At 36.3% G+C, this 20310-nt stretch overlaps 3 protein-coding genes across 3 annotated transcripts in view; all 3 read left to right on the top strand.

Annotated features, from left to right (window-relative positions):
* The first annotated feature begins 4751 nt into the window (after positions 1–4751).
* Positions 4752–7480, top strand: LOC141632051 (uncharacterized). Its single transcript, XM_074444640.1, has 3 exons — positions 4752–4928; positions 6253–7067; positions 7175–7480. The coding sequence occupies exons 2-3, from the start codon at positions 6470–6472 to the stop codon at positions 7207–7209; spliced, it is 633 nt and encodes a 210-aa protein (XP_074300741.1). The 5' UTR covers positions 4752–4928; positions 6253–6469; the 3' UTR covers positions 7210–7480.
* A 2195-nt stretch (positions 7481–9675) lies between these two features.
* LOC141641829 (secreted RxLR effector protein 161-like) lies at positions 9676–10371 on the top strand. Its single transcript, XM_074450475.1, has one exon. The coding sequence runs from the start codon at positions 9676–9678 to the stop codon at positions 10369–10371; it is 696 nt and encodes a 231-aa protein (XP_074306576.1).
* A 776-nt stretch (positions 10372–11147) lies between these two features.
* The window catches only part of LOC141641830 (uncharacterized), a 43944-nt gene continuing 34781 nt past the window's right edge, over positions 11148–20310 (top strand). The window contains exon 1 of the mRNA XM_074450476.1: positions 11148–11157. Coding sequence (XP_074306577.1) covers positions 11148–11157 — 10 coding nt within the window. The remainder of the gene's footprint in view (positions 11158–20310) is intronic.

The following is a 20310-nucleotide window of genomic DNA, read 5'->3' on the forward strand; positions in this document are numbered from 1 at the left end:
TTAACCACCTTTAGACAAAAATACAAAAATAAAAGAAAAAATTTAAACCTAAAAGGAGGTCACGTACTTGCCAACTCTTCTATAGTTCTCTACCTCATTAATATTCTCTTGAAGTTTATGACATTTTTCATACTAATAAAAAAAATGATTATACTGCTTCGTATGTTTTGTGATTTATAACTTTTAGCTATCTTATTTGAACTTGCTTAAATTTATATATTTTAAGTGAATAACATTAGTTATAAATATGATAAAGTTTGATCTTTAATTTCCTCAGAGATAAAAAAAAAACTCAATTTTTATTTTCCTATAATATACTAATTAAATATCATAATGTAAAATAGGAAATTACACCACAATCTACTATTTCAATATGTCGATGATCAACACTCAAAATAGCACATTTGTTATTTAAATAGTGTAAAAACTCTCAAAATGCTAATAAAAATGTCCAATCCTGGTTATCAAATAAAACCTAAGTTTCTGCATTTTTTTTGTCATGTTCAACTTAATTTTTACGGGATGTAAAAATGGTGAAGTTCAGAAAGTAGCAATTAGTTTTCTGAGTTAGATGGACTTTTCAAGAGAGTGATGAAAGCTTTGCATTTTAGACCGTTTTATATGTGAACCGAAGGGATTAAGTAGTGGGCTAAAGGTTGTTTTGAGTGGGACGAGGTTAATTGCGACGAGTTGGTTGACTAAAGTTTTTCCTTACTAGATCGAGAAAGGAGATAATAATTATGAGATAATAAAATTTAAAGAAAAAAAGGACAATAAAAATGAGATGGAGGTGGTAAGATTTATTTATGCAAAATGAAATAAATAGTAAAGTTCGTGCATATATATAATATTCATACTTATTCAGTTTACAAATATAGTACCCAAACACTTTGTTTGAGTATCTGGAATGGAGGAAGGGGAGGGGACGAGAAAAAGACTAAGAAGGGAAAGAGAGAGAAAGATAAGAGGGAAGATTGCTTCTTAAATTTTTATTTGTTGAAGGAGAAATAAATTGACTTTGATAAGGGAGACGGGATCCATATCATCTAGAGTAAAGATTGGTGTTTCATGGAGGTGAATGTGATTTATGACTTCTTAGATGTAAAACGTGGCAGAAAGGTAGTGATAGTGGTAGTGGATTAGAGGTTATTTCAAGTAGTAAGAACTAATCACAGTGGCTGATGTTTTATTTTGCGGGTAAATTAGTGGGATGGAGGGATGGTGCATTTATGGAGGGTGATGAGTTTACCGAGGATAGTGATAATAAATAAGGTTATTTATCAGCAAAATATCGCTTGCATTAAAACATATATGTAACATGAATAATAACAAGAAACCTCAAAAGATCATACTGATAAACTTAATCTTGACCCCATCAATCCAAATTAAAGTAAAATCTTAATTCTAACAACACTGTCAAGAGTAAGGGTTAGTTTCCATTGGATTGTGGATTTTTTTTAAAAGGAGGGGTTTAGTTTTTCACTTAGTTGGATAAATTTGAGAGAAGTTTCGAAGATAAGGATCGATCTTTCAAGCGATGAGATTGTTTTAGATAATGTGTGTAAATAGGGAAGAAAAATAGGGGTCTGGATGAAGGATTTTGTTTTAAATGGGAAGATGCATGAAGGGCAAGACTATTGTTATAAGGGGGTGTCATAAGCAGCCTCAGCCATGTAGTATTGCGTTGGAATTTGGTTCATATTTAAAGGCACGTCTATAGTTTGATCGGAAGATATGACATTTAACTACCTGTAAATGTTTTTACGTAACTATCATTTGACCCAATAATGATTAAATTATGATTGTTATTCTAAAGAAGGAGATTTGTTCCATTATTGAGTTGATTGTGCAAAGTAAATATTATTGTTTTCCTTGACCAATTGAAAAACAAACAGGTATTAATGAACAAAATTTAAAAACTCTCAGTCCCAAGTATCACATATATAAACTTCATATTGGTTTTATTTTCCTAAAAAACAACATTGTCGAGAGCAATGGTTAGTTTCCATTGGATGGTGGATTTTTCTAGAAGTAGGGGTTTAGTTTTTCACTTGGTTGGATAAATTTGAGATATGTTTCGGAGACAAGGATCGATCTTTCAAGGGATGAGATTGTTTTAGATCATGTGTATAAATAGGGAAGAAAAATAGGGATCTGTGTGAAAGATTTTGTTTCAAATGAGAATATGGGGGCCAAGACTATTGCTATAGAGAGGGGGGGGGGGGGGTGGGTCATAAGCAGCCCTAGCCATGTAGTATTGTGTCGGAATTTGGTTCACATTCAAACGTACTTTTATAGTTTGACCGGGAGATATAACATTCTAACTACTTCTAAATTTGTTTACATAATTACAATTTGATTTAACAATGATTAAATTATGGTTGTTATTCGAAAGAAGGAGATTTGTTGCATCATTGAGTTCATTATGCAGAGTAGATATTATTGTTTTCCTTGACCAATTGAAAAACAAACAAGTATTAATGAACAAAATCCAAAAACTATCAGTCCAAGTATCATATATATAAACTTCATATTTGTTTTATTTTCCTAAAAAAAAAAACACTTTTATTCTTATGTCAATATTATGTTATTAGGAATTATTTGTTGGTCATACGGCATACATAACATCTTAGACATGAACGATGTACTATATGTCTATATTCCATTTTATTGTGAAATTTATCATACATTATTTTGGTATCCGTGCAACGCACGGGCAAGAAAACTAGTTATTATCTATTTTTTTACACAAAAACCAATGCATGTGAAATAAGCTATTAGAGAATATAGATATATTGAGATATAAAAATAGATAACAAATAAATAATGTACCCAAAAATAAAAGTAGATAACAATTCACCGAATAAAGGGAGTAGTAATATTTATTTTAGTATTAAGGTAAACAAAAATTCTCATTTGTGACATGCAATATCCGTCACTTTGGAGTGACGGATATCACTTTGGAGTGACGGATATCATTTTATCTCACAAAGTACCAACTTTTTCTCTCTCTGCAACACTGTTCATGTGGTCCCTTTTCTCCACTAACCCATTTTGTTACCATTTTTACTCACAAATTATCCGCCACAAATGGTAACCCGTCACAAGGAAGACCAATTGTAAGGTAAAATCGTCTTAGTTCAAATATTTAATATTGATTTGCATGAAACTCGACGCCATGTTGACTCCTTAGCATTCAATTATTAAACCACGAGATACACCCCAACCGAGTCGCAATCATTCTTTTTATTTTTTTCCTCGCTAATTCAAATACAATTTATTAGAGATAAGCACAAATTTTGTTACTTGGTAAGACTAGATGGATATATAGAGAGCAGCTAGACTTGTTTACGACTGCATTATTAGCTATTTTAACTATAAGAAGGATCAAATATCATCTCACATGTATATAAGATAAATGTTGCTTTTTCCAATGCATTCTGCCAAGACGGTGTTCGAGACATTATGTATTTAGCATTTTAAATTGTATCTACATCATATACATATGCATGGCCGACATTATGTATTTGAGACGGTCATTTTTATATGCACCGTAACAAGCGGATAATAGCGTAGAAACGGTTTGCTGTGATTTAGACTGTGACGGTTTCCAGTTAGTCGATGAAGCATCAATAACTTGGATTGTTATTGATGTACAAATCTACCTGGTATAACATTATCGATTTGCTCTTGTCACATGGTGCATGATTATAAGAAGTACAATTATCATTATCGACAAATCCAAAATTGTATTCCGAATATTTCAGGTTAACGAGAGGCCGAATATTTCATGAAACGGAACCGGTGAGAAACTTTATTAAGGAAAATTAGTACTTAATCTTGGGTTTAGATCGGGCGATCTCCCATTTCTTGTATTGAAACAGATTATCAAAGACAATAATTATACTATTAATTTTTCATTTTGTATCTGACTCGGTATTAATTACCGTCCTCGAAGCAGAATCTCTAACAAATCCCACTACAGGCTAGGGGCTACAGGCTACAATAATTAGTCTATTAATTTTTCATTTTTTGGTGGACGTTAACTTTTAAATTGTTGATGGAATCAACACGCCAAACCTTGTATAAATAGAGAGAAAGAAGTGAAGCATAGCAATACACAAAACCAGCAAAGATAATAAAAATACAAGTTCAATTACATACATTCTCTCTGAAAATGGCTGTTATTTCAACACTCGACTCATTCAACCCAATCTATTACATACCACCGGGCATGCCAATTCCTCCTTGTCAGGTAAAATATTTTCTATATCACTTTTATTGCCTTTTTTCGCTCTAACTTATCCCAAAATTATTCTCCCCGTTTAAGTTCTATATTTATTTAGTAAGAAAAATAATTGTGATCCCCAATATGTCGTTGGCAATAGAGTATGGCCACCTTGTTAGGTACAAGTATAAAAATATCGGTTTTTCCACACTAATTCTCCAAGTCTTATTAATTGATATTTTAACATACGTCCATTGTGTTAGAATAATTAATAATATTCGTATGGCCTATGTGTTTCGGGTTTTAATAATAGTTAAGTTCATATTAATATTACGAGACTTTAATATAAAAGACGGTATCGTGATGGATCGGTCCTGATTAAATGTAATTAAAGTTCGGGAATCATTATTCCCTCTTACCTTACCCTATTATACATCGTCTTTCACGAAAAGGTACGATCGGGTTTGATTGTGCGAAAAGGTACGTAGCCCATTATATAAATAAGAGGATCTACGTACAGAAAGGATGTTACAGAAACAATCATCTGACAAAAACAAAAACAACGTACAATAAAAGAAAGGGTGAAAGACACAGTTTCTTCCTCCATCATAAAAGGAACTTAAAGGAAAGGGTTAAGGAGGAGAATCAATCGTCTTATATTTCTTATTGAATTGATTGCGTCTGTAAGACATGGATCAAGGTTAGTCTTTATTCCGTCTTTATAATTGTAGTAGGGTTGAATTAATTCAAGTCTATATGTTCTTGGGACTGATTTCATTATTGAAATCATAAAGTTAATCTTACATTTGGTATCAGAGCCAATATAGATTTGTTTGATTTACCCGAAAAGTTCTTGTATATCGAAAAGTTGCATACACGAAGTACTTGCCTTTCATTTTTTTTTTTAAAAAGAATTGCAAGTGTACAGTGGGATTAAAATTGCACTTTGAATAATGGTACAGTATTGACTAATGATAAATCATGATTAGTAAAGATATATCATAATGGTGTACGCATGATCCACTATGAATTCCAAATTCCTTTCTGGTTTTTTGTTTGTTTCCTGGGGTTTTGTTTGTTTCCTGGGTTTGTAACATAGTCTATGTTTGCAATATTAAAAGTTTGAAATTAAATTTTCTTCCGCTGTTTACCGTCATCATAAATTAGATGATTATATTATAATTCACTTGGTTTTGCCGTATCGTCAATTTATCCGTCATTATTGTTATTATCAGCCATGTGTTATTAATTATACATGGCATTATTATTGATGGTGATAAATTGCATTATTTTTGGCATATTGTATGAATGCAGAGAAAAGTTGTGTGGGCAGTAGTAGTTCATTGAATAATTCATTTTGGCACTTTGATGTCATATTAATATTCATTCTATCTTTTTAAATCTACTGTATGCTCTCTTTTTTGAATCTACTGCATGCGTGAACAGTAAACAAATTTAACCCAAATTGTTGGTGGGATTTAATTCTCACATAAGGGAGGGCTTAGTGATTTAATTGGTAAATTCATGTTATGAATTATTAACATATTATGATAATATATTTACCATTAACTTTAAATGTTTATTTTGTATATATTACATGTTAGTCACCAAAGTGGCCTTGTTATATTGCATTTAAACATTTGAAATTAAAGTTTTTAATTGATCATGATTAAAAGGGATGTATAAATGACATTATAGATAGAATGATCAATTATTTTTTGTCATTTATATTTTGGGAGATCACCCAAAGGTGGGTCATTAAATATAATTGATAATATAAAAGGATTAGTTATTCATAAATTGGGTCAAATAGTATGTATATCCAAAGATAACATTCTTATTTGATTCATGTGTGTTAATAATTAATTGTTAAAGTACATATTAACATCAATGATGGTTACTTGTATTTAAGTGTTGCCCAAAGGTCATTTAAATACATGTATAAAAGTTTATATAATATTATTTGAATCTGTATGATAGTTTTTCAAAGCACTAATTGGTAACATGTATAAATGTTCATAAAGATCTCCAAATATGTTTGCATCTCACGACTCTTTTTGTAAAGTTTAATGGGCTTAATTATGATGAGTGGGCATTAAAGATCCAAAGATACACGGGTATAATGGCTTTGGACATTGCCATCCGGACGGATGAGGTGCCAACAAAAATTACACGAGAGCTCCGGCCGAAAAGTGTCATTATCAGGCTTGGGAGAAATCTAACAGGTTGGGTTTACACCTCATGAGGATGACAATGGCTGATAACATTAAGCCCTCCATGCCTAAAACAGAGAAAGCAAGGGAATTCATGCTTAAAGTAAAGGAGTGTTCACAGTCGGATTTAGCTGATAAGTCAATTGTTGGTAGTTTAATGAGTGAGCTAACTACTAAAAGGTTTGACTGGTCTCAACCGATTCATGATCATGTGACACACATGTCTAACCTGGCAGCAAAGTTGAAGACTTTAGGGATGGACGTAAGTGATACTTTCTTGGTCCAATTCATCATTAACTCTCTACCTTATGAGTTTGGTCAGTTTCAGGTGAACTATAACACCATAAAAGATAAATGGAACTATCAAGAGTTAAAAGCCATGCTCATACAGGAGGAGGGGAGATTAAAGAAGATGAAAGATCAAGCTGTTCATTTCCTAAGTCATGATGGTGCCAGCAGTAGCAAGGCTAAACCGAGTAAGAAGGGTAAGAATGGTAAGAAGGGAAAGTCTTTCTTTAAAGGACCTGAAAGTGCGATCCAGAAAGAAAAGAAGTGTCACTTTTGCAAGAAACCTGGACACTTCAAGAAGGATTGTCCTAAAAGGAAGGCATGGTTCGAAAAGAAAGGTAAACATTATAGTTTTGTTTGCTTTGAATCAAATCTTATAGAAGTACCTAGTAATACTTGGTGGTTAGATTCTGGTGCAACTACTCATATTTCTCACATTAAACAGGGATATCGTATGATCCAGCCCATAAGAGGAGCTGAACAGTTTGTATCCATGGGAAATAGGATGAAAGCACGCATTGAGGGCATTGGGACTTACAGATTAATCTTAGACACTGGTTGTCATATAGATCTTACAGATTGTCTCTATGTACCCGATTGTGCTAGAAATCTTGTATCATTAAGTAAATTGGATAATTTAGGTTTTAATTTCAAGTTTGGACATGGTGTATTTTCTATGTACCGTAATGAATACTTTTATGGTAGTGGTACTTTGATTGATTCACTTTATAGGTTCAATCTTGATGTTAAATTTTCCGATTCCCTATTTTATGTTGAGTGTCAAGGTATTAAACGTAGTGCATCGAATGAAAAATCGGCTTACTTGTGGCATCAAAGGCTAGGTCACATATCCAAAGAAAGGTTAACGAGGTTGGTAAAAGATGAAATTCTACCTCAATTGGATTTTAGTGACTTAGATGTGTGTGTAGACTGCATTAAAGGTAAGCAGACTAAACATACAGTAAAGAAATCAGCTACAAGAAGCTCTCAGCTTTTAGAAATTATACACACCGACATTTGTGGACCTTTTGACACTCCATCTTGGAGTGGTGAAAAGTACTTTATCACTTTTATAGATGATTTCTCGCGGTATGGTTTCACTTATTTGTTGCATGAAAAGGCTCATTCCGTGGATGTCCTTGAGATATTCATAAATGAGGTGGAAAGGCAGCTGGAAAAGAAAGTGAAAATTGTGAGATCGGATAGGGGTGGTGAGTTTTATGGAAGGTTTACTGAAAATGGACAGTGTCCTGGTCCATTTGCAAAGTTACTTGAAAGTAGGGGTATTTGTGCACAGTATACAATGCCCGGTACACCTCAGCAGAACGGTGTTGCTGAAAGGCGGAACCGTACTTTAATGGAAATGGTTAGGAGCATGTTAAGTAATTGTTCTTTACCTCTTTCACTATGGATTTATGCATTAAAGACAGCAACCTATGTTTTAAATCGGGTTCCTAGTAAAGCAGTTCCTAAGACTCCTTATGAACGTGGACGGAAGGAAACCGAGTTTAAGACATCTTCGAGTTTGGGGTTGCCCAGCTGAAGTAAGGTTGTATAACCCAAATGAAAAGAAGCTAGATCCTAGGACAGTCAGTGGTTATTTCATTGGCTATCCTGAAAAGTCAAAGGGCTATAGATTTTACTGTCCTAATCATAGTACGAGAATAGTAGAGACTGGAAATGCTAGATTCATTGAGAACGGTCAAACTAGTGGGAGCATTGAACCACGAAAAGTGGACATTAAAGAAATTCAGGTTGAAGTTTCTTCTCCTGAAGTTGCACATGAAATTGTTGTACCAATCATGTCGTCACAGTCAAATGACATAATGGGACAACAACGAAACGAAGTGCAAGACCCACAAAATGACAATAACAATGATGATCAAGTCACAATTCAAGGGGAGAATGATATGTCACGTGAACAGTCAAGGCAACCTGTAAGGCGTAGAAGGGTAGTCAATGTTCCAGAGGAACAATTAAGGCGATCTATAAGAGAAAGAAGATCAGCCATCCCAGATGACTACGAGACATATAACGTTGAATGTGACTTGAGCATTAGTGAGGATCCCGTCTCATTCCGTAAGGCCATGGAAAGTGATAATTCTGAAAAGTGGTTAATTGCCATGAAAGAGGAGATGAAATCTATGGATGACAACAAAGTATGGGACCTAGTAGTGTTACCTGAGGGTTCTAAGGCCGTTGGGTCGAAATGGGTCTATAAGACCAAAAGGGACTCTAAAGGTAACATTGAAAGGTATAAGGCTCGACTTGTTGCCAAAGGTTTTACTCAGAAAGATGGTATTGACTATAAAGAAACTTTCTCTCCGGTGTCAAAGAAAGATTCTTTAAGAATTGTCTTGGCTTTGGTAGCTCATTATGATCTAGAGCTTCACCAAATGGATGTAAAGACCGCTTTTCTAAACGGTGAGCTTGAGGAAGAAGTATATATGGACCAACCTGAGGGATTTGCGTCCCCAGGTAATGAAGATAAGGTGTGTAGGCTGAGGAAGTCGATATATGGACTAAAACAAGCTTCTAGACAATGGTATTTAAAGTTTAATGATACCATCACGTCATATGGATTTGTAGAGATTACTGTTGATTGGTGTATCTACATTAAAATCAGTGGGAGCAGATTTGTTATTTTAGTCTTATATGTTGACGATATTTTGCTAGCTGCGAATGATCTAGGCATGTTGCATGACGTAAAGAAATATCTATCTAAGAACTTTGAAATGAAAGATATGGGTGAGGCATCCTATGTGATCGGAATTGAAATTTTCCGTGATAGATCACAAGGATTGTTAGGGTTGTCTCAGAAAGCTTACATTGACAAAGTTTTAGAGAGATATAGAATGAATGAATGCTCACAGGATAGTTCCTATACAGAAAGGGGACAAATTTAGTAAAATGCAATGTCCCCGTAATGAATTGGAACGAAAAGAAATGGAGAAAATTCCCTATGCATCTGTGGTTGGGAGTTTGAACTATGTTCAGACATGTACTCGACCAGATATCAGCTTTGCTGTTGGAATATTGGGTCGGTACCAAAGCAATCCCGGGATGGACCACTGGAAAGCTGCGAAGAAGGTCCTTAGGTACTTACAAGGCACTAAGGAGCTCATGCTTACTTATAGGAGATCCGATCATCTTGAGGTGATTGGTTATTCAGATTCAGATTATGCCGGATGTGTTGATAGTAGAAAATCAACATTTGGCTACTTGTTCCTTTTAGCTGAAGGAGCAATATCATGGAAAAGTGGGAAGCAGTCTGTCATTGCTACTTCTACTATGGAAGCCGAATTTGTGGCATGCTTTGAGGCCACCATTCATGCATTGTGGTTGCGAAACTTTATCTCGGGACTTGGGATTGTCGATAGTATAGCCAAGCCGCTGAGAATTTATTGTGACAATTCTGCAGCCGTCTTCTTCTCTAAGAACGATAAATACTCCAAGGGTGCTAAACACATGGAATTAAAGTTTTTATCGGTCAAAGAGGAGGTACAGAAGCAAAGAGTGTCATTTGAGCATATTAGAACGGATAAGATGGTAGCAGATCCATTAACTAAGGGATTACCACCCAAAGCGTTCATTGGCCATGTAGAACGCATGGGTGTTGTATCAAAGGCCTTGTTATTATAAAGTTAATATGCTTGTAATAAATATGACATCTAGAATTCACTTATAGTATTGTTTCTGTTATAATAGACATGTTAATCATTATAGTATATGTATACATTACAGTTATTGGATTACATGTGACTTACTGTGAGAATTAATGTTCTTCTCAAATTAAAGTTTTACCCAGATTTGGAATTGATTTGTGATACATGGAAGGAATCATGTCGATTAGTAAATGACGTGTGACCGCCATGATCCAATTAGTTCTATTTCGATTAAGGATATGAAAGTTAGTGAGCTTAACATAAAAGTGCACATTATAGTTATTAAACCATTAAGTCAACACAAAGGCCAAGTGGGAGAATGTTAGAATAATTAATAATATTCGTATGGCCTATGTGTTTCGGGTTTTAATAATAGTTAAGTTCATATTAATATTACGAGACTTTAATATAAAAGACGGTATCGTGATGGATCGGTCCTGATTAAATGTAATTAAAGTTCGGGAATCATTATTCCCTCTTACCTTACCCTATTATACATCGTCTTTCACGAAAAGGTACGATCGGGTTTGATTGTGCGAAAAGGTACGTAGCCCATTATATAAATAAGAGGATCTACGTACAGAAAGGATGTTACAGAAACAATCATCTGACAAAAACAAAAACAACGTACAATAAAAGAAAGGGTGAAAGACACAGTTTCTTCCTCCATCATAAAAGGAACTTAAAGGAAAGGGTTAAGGAGGAGAATCAATCGTCTTATATTTCTTATTGAATTGATTGCGTCTGTAAGACATGGATCAAGGTTAGTCTTTATTCCGTCTTTATAATTGTAGTAGGGTTGAATTAATTCAAGTCTATATGTTCTTGGGACTGATTTCATTATTGAAATCATAAAGTTAATCTTACACATTGGACAAGCATATACTCCCTCTGGCTTTTAATTTTCTTCCCGTTTCTCTATTATATGTGAGGAGTATTATAATGAAATGGGAAGAAAACAGCAAGCCGGAGGGAATATAAGATTACTTGAAATTTAATTTAAGTGATCGATGATTATAATCTCAACCAAATACTAATGTAAAGGTTGGTGTGCAGGAGTCGAGTAACGCTGATGACGCTTCCGCCCCCGTGTAGCATGCTTACACTTTCGTCGTCTTTGGCCTTTAGATAATTCCAATGTTTGTTGATACTACCTATGGTTACTTCAGTTTCCTGTGTTTTACTTATCTTTTTCAGTTTGTTCCCTTTTTATGCTTTTAAGTCGAACTATGTTGTATAATGTAATTCGACATCATCAACATCTTCAATAAAATCTAAAGGCACTTGTAAACTTACGTGTATGTGTTTATATGTCTTCTCTTTTTCATTTAATTAATTTTTTTGTTCGGCTCATATATAGTCCTTGTTTGTATTTTATAGCAAGCATTTTATTAGGACGGATCAACACACTTACCAATTTTTGTATATATTTTAATCTAATTGTTTTCGCCCCCATTTTTTATACCATACCCAACGACTTAATCCCGAATCGTTGGGTCGCCAATCGACCCCAAAGGATCGCAATAATCAAGCCTTCGTGAACCCTATTTACGATAATTTGTTTCAAATTAAAGTTACTCCATTTCGTTAAATTGGGTAGTATTCAACGCCATTTTAGAAAAAAAAAATCAAATTTGATGATACCTGACATTTGGAGAAATGAAAATTGATGAGTGGCAGGACACTTAACTTCGCCATAAATAATTTCATGTGCACATGTACATGGGATTTGGATCGTTTAACAAATAGAGAGGCCATTTTCTCTCTTAAGCTGTTTAAATAATATTTTTACCACTACAACCCATTTTTCCTTTATTTTTACCCATAAATTTGGAACCGTTCGATAATCCCAAGATGCGATCTGTGCTACCAAAAGGAAATTGGGTACTTAGAGCAAAATACTGTTTCTTATTCTTGGGGTTGTCAATAAGAACCCCAAATTATAAAGTTCTTCTATTGCAACTAAAAGTTGTTCTTAAAATACAGAATCAATTAGTTCTAAAATAAGAACTTAGTTTGTTGCATATTGGAATTTGGGGACCAACAAATATGACTTTGAAATTGTGAAAGGCTAATTACATATGATCTATTTTCAATTAAAGAACTTTATATAAATGTGATCTATTATAAACAAAAGTTCTTAAACATTGAAATATCTAAAATATGACATGGCAAAAGAAGAACTTCTATTGCTATTGCTAGTACATGGTGCTTTAAACAAGAAAAAAAAGATATGCACAAATTCCTAAAATTTTAAAAATCCATTCATTAATAAATAGATAACGATAATCGAGCAATGATCCATCTCATTTCTTGAAAAGAACAACCTCCTTTTTTTGCGCGATCGTGATTAAATTTTGGGACCATTTAATGCTCGTAACTGACCGGATTACAAAAATACTCCAATTACAAGTCCACTTTTTAAAATTTAGGTCCAAAAATACCTGTCTTTGGACTGGATTAAAATATAATTTTAAGAAAAAAAATAAGTAACTAACTAATAATTCCGGTCAAGATCGGAATTTACCGGACTTGGGCTGGATCGGACAAATTCTGCCCCGGCGCGGTAGATTCTGATCCAGACCGGTTCATTTTTCCAGTCGAGACCGGATTTTGCACACCCCTACCTTACGCCATGACGGTACTAAATCTCAATTTCATCCCATTTAAAAAACTTATTAAAATAAAATAATAAAAAAAACTAGTTTTTGTTTTGCACCAAAATGTTAGAAATTTTTTGGCAAAATTGGTTTATTATTTCAAACTGTTTGGGACCAATGACTCCACGTCATTAATTTTATTTTTCAATTTTTTAGGTGAAATCGTAGCTATACCTAGCGGCTTTAGTCTTTGTTATTTTGAAAGGAAAATATGTAACACCCCCATAACCCAAGTGCTTTATCAGGACCACTTAAGACATGGAAGTGCTACCATCTGGGTTACCTAAAGCAATGATAGTCAAATAGACCATAAAGAAACGTACTTTAATAATAAAGTTTAAAGTGATACAAACCAAATCCGAAACTGATAAAGTGAAATACAAATGTTCTCAAAACTGTCAAACCGACTAAACAAAATAAAAGAATGTTCGACATAGCAGAAGACTTCTAAGAGAGCTCGTGATGACTCAACCCAGCTATCACATGCGCATCAACTCATACATGCTCAATAACTGTTCATCATCCCCGAATGGATCACCACAGTTTTTAAAACAATTAAACGGGGTCAGTACTGATTACACAAAACAAACAGCTGCAATGAAACAACAATACAACCAACCCAATCCACCAACTCCGTCACATCACCACACACCTGACTACACACTAAAGTGTATAGTCCTGCCAGAATACTCATCGCAACAAGTATTCCAGACCGCCAGTGGGGGACCGCAACCGTTCTCACTTAAGCCCCGCTCATCTCATCCGAGCGATAAACTCATGTTCCTTAATGTGTACATCCCTTCTGTGGCGGGTTCCACAGAAGGCGAATTAAGGGCGTGAAGCCACTCCCGCAAGTAACTCCACTCAGCCGAGGACGCACCTCGCAAACCACAAACAGTTATACGATAATCACATTAGATTACCAACAATCACCAAATCAGAATCCAATGCCTATACGATACACAACAACAACAGTTAATTACCAACACAACCATGTAATTAATACTGAGTAGGAAAACCCTACCTGGAATAGCAATCACACAAGACCGTCTAGTAGCTAATCAGAACTTCTCCTCTACGAATTCTCCTCTTATATCATGTACACATACAATTGTAGATACCTCATTTCTGCACCACTCGCAAACCACCCGGTGATGATTGGGCCGCATGTTTGGTGGTACGCGGAACGATTTGTGACAGTTCGTAAGTTTATCGTCAAGTGATTGCTCAAACACTGATGTCTACCTCTTAGTTGTCATCTACGTGCCGATACGGTTGTTTTGACAGTAATTAGAGTACATTTGGAGTCCGAGCCTAAAACCGTCTTCATTTTCTGATAAACCGTTAAATCCCGAGTCAGAATGTTCTGGAATGTTCCGGATATTTCTATTCCATATTTTATAAATATTTCACAATCTTTTAATCTTTGGTAAATAATTTCCCGTAATATTCATACAAGATATTAAGGAAAACCAAATTATCCCGTTATTCCATAACTTAAACACGGAAATCTTTCTTCCGCAGGAGGAAATCACTTGGGAATAGACGCAGCAGGTGTTGCGCCTCTTCCAAGAGACGCAGTGACTGCTGCGCCTCTTCCCAGGTCCTTTTCTGCGTATTTTTCGTATCTTTTTCATATCTTTCCGAGATTCACTTCCAAAGTCTCTCCGAAAACCCTATTCCTTCACGTGATTAGTATAAATAGGAGCCTTCGCTTCTCATATTTCTCACGCGAGTGTCCGCCCTTCTCTTCTCTCTTTGCATTCTAGACCTTTGTTCTTACTTTTTGGCGCCTACGTGCTTGAACTTTCGACCACGTAAGCTCGGATCCTTCTGAGTACCAGCCTCGTTTGCATGACCGACCAATTTGACCAACTCCACAATCAATCAACTTAACTAATCTTATTCGTTTTCCTCTTACGAGGGCACTTTCGTTAAATTCGAGTCGAGCATCACTAATCGTAAACTTAGTTCATCTCGTTTCGTCAAACATGTAAGTCTGAGGGTGTAATCTCTCCTTTATTTATTGTTATTTACTTTTTGTATCATTAATGTAAGGTTTATGTCGAAAACACCTCTTAAAACCGATTTATAAAACCTCGTGTAAAAACTCTTTTTACGGATTTCCAGAAGACAGACGTCGAGAAAGGACGCAGCAACTGCTGCGCCTCTTCGAAGGAGCGCAGTGCCTGCTGCGCCTCTTCGCGAGGCTGCCGCAGTTCCTGCTTCCTTTCTTCTTCCTTCGTCCTCTGTAATTCGTTTGCTCTTTATTTGTTTTCATTTGTTTTCTTTAATTCTTTGACATGATAACATAGTCATCTCACATGTACACTATTTATCATTCGTTAGCATGTAATTTAATCATTAAATCCGACTTAAATCCCTTATAATCTCATATTTGCGGGTTTTCGTCATTAAACTCAATCCGGGTTGTAGAAATTCGATTTGTTCATATTGAGTTTCTGGAATTCGACCTTTGATATATTTGCATCTGTTTATTTATCATGTTCGTCATTAATCTATCATATTTAACCTATTTAATTAGTTTAGTTTGTTAATTTGTTAATCAATCGTTCATCCTTGTATTAATTCATCCTAATTCCGTTTCATCCATGTTTTATTGCGTTTATGACTCATTCACATGTAATTAACCCATTAAATCACTTTCATTCGAGTCAAATATGTTAATTAATCCTTAAATTCACTAATTAATATTAACGATTTGCAGTTCCGGCTTCACAGCCAGAACTCACCCTTGGAACAGACGCAGCAACTGCTGCGCCTCTTCCAAAGGGCGCAGTCGTGCTGTGCCTATTCCAGGTTGATTTCTGCCTCTGAACTTCCGTTCTGCCTTAACCTAGTTTATTAGCTTACGTATAATTGACTATTAATCGTATTATCGCCTACTGATCTGTTCGTAAATTCCTTCTTTTATTCCTTTTCCTCAATTTATCCGTTTTAAAGGTATTTTCGACCAATGTTGTCAGGATCGGATTTCTACTTTGGATCGATGGAGTAGGTAGAATCGAATCGGTAGAATCGGATCGTAGGATCGTAAGATTCTACAAACTCACTAAATATAATTTTTTTATTTGATAAAAATATAAAATTAAAGATAAAAATACATATTTATTTATATTTATTCATAAGTTATAAGTTAATAATATTTTTTGTGTCATTATATGAACATGTTCCTACTAATTACGCAAGATTCGAACTTTACAATGTCATTAAATAAAATATATATTTTATAAAACTGGGATCGTAGGATCGTGAGATCGTAGGATCGTGAGATCGTAGGATCGTATTATGATCCTACCTCTAGAAATTTTCAAACGAATAGGATCGTAAGATTCTACAACCATAACAAAATCGTAAGATCTGGGATCGGTCAAGCATTTTTGGATTGTAAAATCGTAGAATCATAGGATCGGATCGGGATTCTGACAACAATGTTTTCGACATAAATCAATGAATCCATTGTAATTATAGTAATTTTCATTATTGTAATTTTATTTATTGTATTTGTCCTATTTCTTGTACCATTTGTATGTCTTCACATGTAATTGAGCACTAAATCCTACTTCGACATTAATTGTATGATAAATTACGTGTTAACCGACTTAGTCTAATCTTCACATGTTAGGATTAAAACTTGGATGTTGCATTGCATGCATATAATCGACGATATATCAAGTATAGATGATTTCCCTAATCATTAGTAGAGGCCGCTATCGAGGCGGGCGGGATTAGGTGTTCGGTCAAAAGAGCTTCCTAATACGTACCCTCACCCCTTACTCCAGATCTCTGTGAACATCCGTGTTCATTGGCATCCACGAGAGTCATTCTAGACATAGAATGCTAAGGGTAACGATTGCTTGGTGTTCATGTCACTACTTTGTGTCTTGACATGGCACGAGGTATTCGAACGGTTTCCAATTTTCCACAATAAATTGGTGGCGACTCCACAAATGCAAACGCTTGTTCTCCTCCCAAGCGCCCCGTGGGCCCATTGTCCCTAGTTTGGCGACTCACTGGGATAATACACTTACATGTAGCCAAAAGGGTGAAACTTGAACAAGGTTAGGGAATAGTTTGTACAAGACAATTGTCGGTTTTCATAACTCGGTCTTCCTAGATCGTTTCATTCGGCCTTCCTAGGCCCAAGTCCCAACCCAACCCATTCGACCAATCGTCCCGTCTAAACGGTCCTAATTCTTATTTGGGCCTAAGAATGGATAGCGATTGACGTCATCCATATCATGATGCTTACTCTTGTTTGTATCAAGGACCTTCACTACTTGAGGAAATGGACTAGGAATCGGCCTTACTCTTGTTTGGTACGAGCCTCTCCACAGACTTCGGCTTTGATTGTTCGGTATGGCAACCCACCCTTTAAACCAAAACCCTTTTAAATGCACTCAGCATCCCGTTATAATGCTTGTATAAATGTTTGTACCTTACGTGATCACCATTTCTAAACGAAACCATGACGATTTTTGTAAAAAAAAAATCAAAACTCATTTTTTAATGAAAATTTCGAAAAGGCCATTAATTAGCGCAAAACCCAGTCAAAACTCTGTCCGTTTGTCGAGTCAAAGTTCGGGCCCAAGCCCATTTCAAAACCTCACTTCGAGTCCACTCCTACAATTACACTATAGTTGGCTAGGATGCACATTTTCAAAACTTTGTCTTTTCTTCAAAGCTCACTCAACACAAGTGGCACACATCCACTTCACAAGTCAAAACATTTCTTCTTTTAGTAAGTGTGTTAGGATGGTCAATCGTGTTTTGATTCGTCGTCGATCTCTCATCCAGTTTTCAAGTTGCCTGGAACAAGTGACGTGAACTTCAATCAACTTCAAGATGGTAATGATCGAATCCTGGCCGCACTAGCTCAAATGCAAGTCACCCAAGACCAAGTATACGATCGCCTTGACACCATCGAGGGCCGGATCTACGCCGTGGAAATGAGGATTCCTCCTCGAGGAAGTGAAGTCGTTCATGACTTCATGAATGACTTTAGGGAAGAAATCCCTCCCATGGGTATAACTGCAGCTGAGAAAAGACTCCAATACTTAGAGGAGCAATTGATGTATCTTTAAGGGGATGATATTTATAGGGAGAATAATCGCAAGTATGAGGCCGTCAACTCCAAATTGCCAACCAACTTCAATATGACGGATATCCCTAAATTCAAGGGGCACGAAAACCCTTTGAACCACATCCGTGCCTTCAAGGATTACATGTCTATCAAAGGCATTAAACCCGAGATGTTCTTAAGGATCTTTCCTTCATCTCTTGACACCATCCCAAAGCAATGGTTCTACTCTTTAGAACACAAGAAGATCGCCACTTGGGAAGATGCCGCAATCGAGTTTTCTAAGCAATATGCGGATAATGCTGAGATCCAAGTTAACATGCGCACTTTAGAGGTTCTTACCCAAAATGACAAAGAAGGATTCACCGACTTCCTAAGTAGGTGGAGGAAGACTAGTACCCAACTAGTTGAACGTCCGGATGAGGCTGCCCTTGTGGAGAAGTTCGTGGACAATCTCAAACCCATCTATGCCAATCATTTGAGATACCAAAATATCAAAACTTTCAAGGACTTAACCGTACTGGGAACAAGGATTGAAGACGACATCCGTAAAGGGCTCTTATCCAAAACGGTAGGTCGAGGATATCAAGGCTCGACGAGTCGTTCTTACGGCTCCACTAGCAAGACCGATGAGGTTAACCTTCTCGAGCCATCCAAGAAAAGTACCCCACCAAGGAAATTCACAAATCTTGGGGACACTTACTCCAACGCTCTTAAGAGGTTAATGAAACAAGGCAAACTCCAACCCATAGGACCTACTCCCGAACCCGAAAAGAAATCCAAATTCTGGGACGAGAACTCGTACTGTGAATACCATAGAGGCAAGGGGCATGACACAGAAAAATGCTACAAATTGAAAAATGTGCTTCAAGACATGATTGATGATGGTCGACTACCAATACCGCTGGGAGGTAAACCCAACAACACTCAGAACCCTCTTGGGATTCTAGTGATCACAAGTGAAGAAGCTACCTTAGATTGTTCACACCTCATTTCTCCAATTGAAGATGAGATCTACGCGATCGAGAATGAAGGGTTCTACTCCACCATCTCCCCTACCATTTCTGACTTCATCACATGGGAAAGAAGTGTGGATAGGCAGGTCAGGGAATTAGAAAATGTGGTGACAACTCTACATGACCCCAACGCAACACCTAAGGAGCATGTGCCACTAATCTTCTCTCAAAATGCTACGATACAGGAAATAGTCGCCATGGTTGATAAACTAGTCGACCAAATCACATGACTAGAGGAGGAGATCATGAGAATGAGGGAACTAGCTACAATTAATAGAGTATGGGCCGATGATGACGAGGACGAGTATCTCATTGAAAACTCCCTAGTTAAGGAAATAGTCCAAAACGGTGAAGACCAAGACGTGGACCACCTAACTCGTTCGGGGCGTCCATATCAAAACACTAATCAAAACGGTCCAACCAACGTTGTCACACCAAATGATAACGAAGATGACTCCACTGATCATTTGCTCAAGCAATTACAGAAGACAAAGGCTGATCTTTCAGTCTGGCAACTAGTAGCAAGCTCATTCCCACATCGCCAAGCTTTACTGCAAGCTTTGGCCAAACTAAATGTAGCACATAACTCCACACCCGAAGATGTAGTCAACTTGGTCTTTCAAGAATCACCAAAGCTAATTAATCCTATTACTTTCTCAGACGAAGATTTGCCACCCTTTGGCGCTAGTCACAACTTGGCTCTTTACATCACCGTCATTTGTCTAAAGAAGAATGTGCCAATGACCTTGGTAGATGATGGCTCCGCGGTCAACGTCATACCCCTCAAAATGGCATACAAATTGGGCATGAAAGAGTCGGATTGGACCCCTACCAATCAAGGTGTTCGCGCATATGATGGTACACGACGAAAGGTAGTAGGACTCGTTAACCTAACCATAGCCACAGGGCCAATCGAGCGAAATGTTAACTTCCAAATAGTGGACATTGAAGCTTCCTTCAACATACTCCTAGGAAGACCTTGGATTCACGCTTCCAAAGCGGTGACATCCATCCTTCATCAAAAGATCAAGATCCCACTAAATGGAAAAGTGGTGACGATCACTTCGTCACCCATCAATGCAATAATCGAAAAGAAGTCGAACAATCAAGTCCTTGCGGATCCAGTATATGAGCTTCGG

This window comes from Silene latifolia, chromosome 2 (assembly GCF_048544455.1).
Source record: "Silene latifolia isolate original U9 population chromosome 2, ASM4854445v1, whole genome shotgun sequence".
In the NCBI taxonomy this organism is placed as follows: Eukaryota; Viridiplantae; Streptophyta; class Magnoliopsida; order Caryophyllales; family Caryophyllaceae; genus Silene; species Silene latifolia.